Here is a 5,797-nt window from a genome sequence, read left to right as displayed (position 1 = left end):
TCACCACACTGTTGCTCTATATGGCCAAAACACATCGACCCAAAACACATTAGCCGTAAGATTATGGCTTTTACTTCAGTAAAGGGTCTAAATATTTGACAAAATGATTTTCAGGCACTTGTGCAGACACTTTTCATATAAAACACATGTACTGTGTGAAGGCATAAGGCTGCACACAAGCCTGGAAATCTTCGCTAATATCCTCTACACTCTTTTTATTTCTCATCAGATATTCTGATTAACTATTTTAACAATAAGTAAATAAATAATGGAAGCACTCTTGCTCATATCTGTATTTTCCTTCACTGCGGTCTCTTCTTCCTTGATCTTCTCAGTTTTCTATTACTTTTCTTCTGCTCTCTCCTCTCTCTGTTCCTCCTCTCCTGCTCTCTCCTCTCTCTGTTCCTCCTCTCCTGCTCTCTCCTCTCTCTGCGCATTCATCCAAACCTCTCCCCTCCTCCTTTCTCAATGAATCTCTCGGCCAGGTTCAATCCCTCCCACTTTGTGTAAGCGCCTAATTGTCAGCCCTGACGAAAACTTGCGCAGGGCTTAAATACCGCATTCGCCTCTTGCGTTGAGAGTGCAAGTGACCAGCCTGTTCAGAAGGACATCTCTTGTGTATGTGTGTGTATGTGTGTGTGTGTGTGTTTTTTAAATTTTAACTAATATTTTTTATTTTTTTTTATTTTTTAAATCTCCTTGTGTGATTTATTCCTGCCGACCGACAAGCATGCAGGTGTCTGTGGCCCTCCTCGTCTCCAGTTCGGCTTTCCTGCTGCTCCAGGGATGCTGCACCGCTGTGAAGGGATGGAAGGTTTTAAAAAATGATGGCACGGAGATTTTACCAGAACGTAGAGAAAATACGCGGACGCCGCTGGAGGCAATACTACAGCCATCCAACAGCAACAATAACAACAACAACAACAACAACAGCCACGCTATGAATAACAGGGCAAAAAACGGCGGACGGGCGGCAAACGCAGTTTCCTACAGTAAGTATCATAAAGATGACAGAACAAATGTTAAATATTTAATTTAAATAAAACGAGAAGGTAAAGATGAGTAAGTAAATCGACGCAATGCTTAAAGTTTAAATGCTGAAGTGCTTTTAATTTGATCTCTTAATTGGAGGCTCTTGTGCGTAAAATTAACCATCCGTCAGAGCTTTATAAAAACTCATTAAAAGGCTTAAATTTAGAAAACTTTCGGGTTTATCGCCTAAAACCTATTCCCAGCTTGTATGAGAGCAAGCAGGAAGGAGCATAAATGCTTATTTATTTGATTTTAGGTCCCCATTTCCAATTAGTCCACGTCTATAAAGAATAAACGTGGACCCAACTGCGCTGTACACCCAACCTTTACTTAATACACAAAAATGTGATATAAATAAGGAAAGTTTATTTCTCATTATATTTTCCACATTTAAGAATTTTAAACTTTAATTCAACTTTTTTTGGTTTAAAAATATAATTTAAAATCTTGTGTCAAAAATATTCAGCGTATGTGGAAAATGTAGGCTCTCCAAATTAATGTGGCTTTTTAGAAATTGCCCCCAAACACCCTGCCTCTACATCGTGCTTCATTATCACATCAATTCCCTGATTAAGAAGAGTGTAAAAGATCTGGTTTAATCCAGAGGTGAGGGTGATGAGAGCGGCGCAGACGCACATTCCTGTGGTTTCTTCCTCTACACACAGCATTCAGTGAGACATCGGGGCTTTTTCACATTGTCTTCCAGGTTGTTTCCTTCTCTCTTTATACTATTAGTCAAGCTCTACTTCCACCATAACTATTTGATTGCAACAACATGTCTCCCAAACAGAAAAAGCCCACAGTTTGCTCTTCGGGGAGATGTCTTTGGGGGGGTTTTAGAAATTGCTTTTTAAATGCAACACTGCCTTTGACAATGATTCCCACCTGTGGCCGGTAACGGTTGTGTGTTCTGATTAAGTGGCGCATGCAGGATAATCTCATGCTTGGTCTCATGGATTCGAGATGGGTGGTGCAACGTTTTTGTTCAATTATGGCCCCTTGGTTCGGAGATCAGAGGAGGTGATTGATTAGATTAGAAGAGCAACAGCTGACAAGAAGTGATTATTAAGTCGAGGAGAGTTAATGTGACTGATTTTGTTGGGTAAAAAAAGGAAAAAAAAAAATCACACGCCAAGCAACAGCTCCAGAAGATCTCATTTAACAGGAATTTATTAGTTATTAGCAGGGATGGAAAATGCATCTCTTGCTTTTACAGTGAATTTGCAGCTTATGAAGGCAGAACTGGATTATTTTCTTCAGCCATATCTTAATTCTCAAGTTATCCCTTCCCCTGTGGGGTCACAAAAGAGGCTGTGACCACTGCCTGGCCTCCCTCCAGTCTTCCCCAGAGGCTTGTCTCCCACAGCTGAGGGAAAAGAACAGCTCACGCAACTCTACAGTAGTCTAGTGTGTAATCATGAAAATTTCAGGCTCATTAGTAATTCGAAAACCAGGGTGGAGAATTGAAAATGTTAGGCTGGATTAAAACACATCCCGGTGCTTCATAAATAAGACAACCTGTCTGTTTTGGCATATGGTGGTAACTGGTGCAAACCGCCACCCGGTGTACGCTGTAGGCGTTGTATACTTCTGCGGTCGCCTTCACCAGCAGCCGCAGAATAACACTAGATCATGTTCTCGTGAGGAGGGAAAAAAAGGAAGTCACCTCACAGAAATCCTTTGTTCAGCCCTTTTTGCAAAGAAAGCCACAGAGGAAAACAGATCCTTCTCCGAGTGTATCATTTCTTAACCAACAGTTCTTTTGCCTCCTCGTTTTCCCTTTTTTTTTTTGAACATGCAGCTTGTAAGAAAAAAGAAAAAGAAACACAGGACAATAACTCATGCGTACGGCTGTTAAAAAGCTGCAGCTGAAATATAGGATTACAGCCTGAGTGTGCTGTCTCGAATCAGCCTGGCAGATGTCCAGTTTATTCAGAAGTGTACAGTTGTAGCGCTGCCTTAAAATAACCAGACAGCTATTTACTCTTCCATCACCACATACATTTCCTGAGGGCCAACGGTGAATGCCAGCTTTTTCCTTCCAGACCGAACCTCCGTTCGGTTTGATTGAGCTTTTTAATGGCCCTCTGGTCTGGATTTGCTATCAGCTGATTGCTGCCAGCTGGATTTCTTCGTCAGGCCCAGTTGTCAGCTAATGATCAGACCATAAATCAAATTCAGAAACTCTGATCTCATTGGCTTAAGCCTCCACTTAAAAGTAAAAAAATTACTGTATTAGGCTGAATTTAGAAAAGTGGATTTTTCAGCTGCTCTTTTGTGTCTCGTAACGTGTCGGAGCTGAAATGTAACGCCGCCTCCGGTTCAGACTTTATTGGCCTTACGTTGTTTGTTTTTCACATAAATAACGCCACACGTGAAGTCAGAAACAGACCGAGGCAAACGATCGCACACTGAAATAAGACACAGCTGCAGTCGCCCTTCGGAAAGTCCGCAGCACTCTGCGTGTTTGTTCTGGACTCGACCCACGAGTGTTAACTGTTATCTCCTCTCTTCAACCCAGGTGCCTCGGAGGTGAGCTGCAGGGAGCTGCGTTCGACCCGTTACATCACCGACGGCTCTTGCCGCAGTGCCAAACCTGTCCGAGAGCTGGTGTGCTCGGGTCAGTGCCTGCCGGCGCACCTCATGCCGAACTCCATCCTCCGTGGCAAGTGGTGGAGAAGCAGCGCCTCAGACTACCGCTGCATCCCGGCGCACTCCCGGACACGCAGGGTCCAGCTGCAGTGTCCCAACGGCAACACTCGGACGTACAAAATCCGCGTGGTCACCTCCTGCAAGTGCAAGCGTTTCAGGCCGCATCACAACCAGTCGGTGGCCAAGGAGGTCCCTAAGACGCAACGCAGCAAGAAGCACAGTCGTTTGCCTCAAGATCGGAGCAAGAACAACACGCCTTTGACGGGGAACTCATATTGATCCTCCCCCTTGGCATCCCGGGACAGAGGACAGATATACTCATACTCACGCACACGTTACACAACACATCAACCAACATATCTCCTTCAAATAGCGAGGAGATACAATTTCAAAGACTGCAAATCCATAAGCTAAAACGCTGGACTGATTCAAGTCGTCAGTCCATATATTGTTCAGCCACCTGTCTGCATATTTGTGAACTTGGCTTTTTTGCATGACAAAATAAGTCAGTGCCAGGGCTTGCCATGAAGATGAATGGTGTTTGATAACCCCAACAGCTCAGACTTCCACTCCAACAGCTTTTCTTTATGAAAAATAAGAACTCCTCCTCGAGGTTTCAGACCCATCTGCACAAACATCCAGCAGATGCAGATGTACGCTCGGTGCAGCTCTGTGAAAAGCTGAAAAAAGGTGTATCCAGTGCTCCAGAGTGGTTGTAATCCATCTCCTTTCAGCTGTGTGTGGAGAGGAGAAGGCGGCAGTTCTGGGGTCTCTGATGGAGGCATGTTGACAGGTTTTGAGAGGCCCTGGTCTATACTGCGGTCCAGGCGGTTCTTTGACAGCCCGCTAAAGGCCTCACTCATCAGGACAGACCTACAGCACTCTCCACGCTGCTGAAGCCCTGACCAGCCCTGTCAGTTACGCTAGTGCTTTCCCCACAAGTACACGCGAAGAAACAGAGAAGTAGAGGAGAAAGCAGCGCTAACACCACAAGGGCACCGGGCCTTCCTGTGGCTCCTCTTAATCACTAAATGAGCCCATTCCTGTGCTGGGATTTGAGTCATAAAAAAAAGCCTCTTCCTGTCATCATAGCCGGTTCCTGTTTGCTGGAATCACACACAAAAAAAGTGCACATGGTGTGTAGGAGGCATCAGAAAATGTGCGTGGTTATGCTGTTACCTAGGGGCAAAGCGCTCTCCAGCACACCCACACTGGAATTCTTTTGCAACGGGCCAAACAGAGCAGTGAGCGAGCCAAAATCCATCTGCCGTGTTAGCCTGCTGGTTGCGAGACACCTCCACTCCTCTCCGCTCTCAATTTGTAAATAGCTCAGACAGGAAAGATAGGAATAAAAATAACACAATAAAAACAATAATTGGGTTTTTTATGATTAAATCCAGCAAGGAAGAGGAACCCAGTGTGTCGCTGCCGACAGCGCGAGCTCCTTCCTCCTGAACTCGTGAAGAATAGTCACAGTGTTTCCACATATTGTCAGCTCTGCTCAAACTGCTTTCTGATTTGGTTGTCCAGTCTATGCTGACTACGTTTGCTTCTTTTTCCAACTGTGTGTTTGAAAGAGCAACTGGAAGGGGCTTGTTGTGTTAGCCGAGAGCTGCGATGCATAGCGCGATTGTACATATCATACCTGTGTGGTCTTCTGCCCTCACATGACAAGGTGTTGCAGAGAAGCAGGGAAGGCCGTTTTTCTACAGACACAACGAAGGACTGTTATAAAAAAACAAAAACAAAGAATGAACTGCATATTTATTTTTTATTTCCACATTTAAATTATTTATGCAACCTTTTGTAGTAAATGATAGCCATTATTGTCATATAGTATAATAAAGACTTTGGAAGTGAAAAACTGTACAGTACATGAATAAAGTAAAGCCAGATATATTTGAAAGAAACGGCTTTTTTGGTATCATTTGTCTTCGAAGGTGTTAACTGGCAACGTGTCAGCTTGCTCTCATTCATAAGTAGTATATAATAAATGACTTGCAGGCTATAACAAAGAGTTTGCGAGCAAATATGAATGCATTTGTCAACTCCCTTTGCAAAAGTGAAGGCTGGTACTTGAGCACAGCAGGTTTCTTGGATATCTTTGAGCATG

The 5,797-nt window shown here is 44.0% G+C and overlaps 1 protein-coding gene across 1 annotated transcript; it reads left to right on the top strand.

Annotated features, from left to right (window-relative positions):
* Window positions 1–556: 556 nt before the first annotated feature.
* On the top strand, window positions 557–5,596 carry sost (sclerostin). The gene is made up of 2 exons (XM_085170858.1): window positions 557–992; window positions 3,554–5,596. The coding sequence occupies exons 1-2, from the start codon at window positions 731–733 to the stop codon at window positions 3,961–3,963; spliced, it is 672 nt and encodes a 223-aa protein (XP_085026984.1). The 5' UTR covers window positions 557–730; the 3' UTR covers window positions 3,964–5,596.
* Window positions 5,597–5,797: the final 201 nt, after the last annotated feature.

This window comes from Neolamprologus multifasciatus, chromosome 8, assembly GCF_963576455.1.
Source record: "Neolamprologus multifasciatus chromosome 8, fNeoMul1.2, whole genome shotgun sequence".
Classification (NCBI taxonomy): Eukaryota; Metazoa; Chordata; class Actinopteri; order Cichliformes; family Cichlidae; genus Neolamprologus; species Neolamprologus multifasciatus.
The sequence above is the reverse complement of the archived record's forward strand: the minus strand, read 5'-3'. Positions and strand labels throughout refer to the sequence as shown.

Excerpts from the sequence above, each read along its gene's own strand:
- sost (XM_085170858.1), top strand. The coding sequence starts at position 731 with ATGCAGGTGTCTGTGGCCCTCCTCGTCTCCAGTTCGGCTTTCCTGCTG. Across the intron at positions 993-3,553 it reads GGCAAACGCAGTTTCCTACA|GTGCCTCGGAGGTGAGCTGC; the intron begins GTAAGTATCATA and ends TCTTCAACCCAG.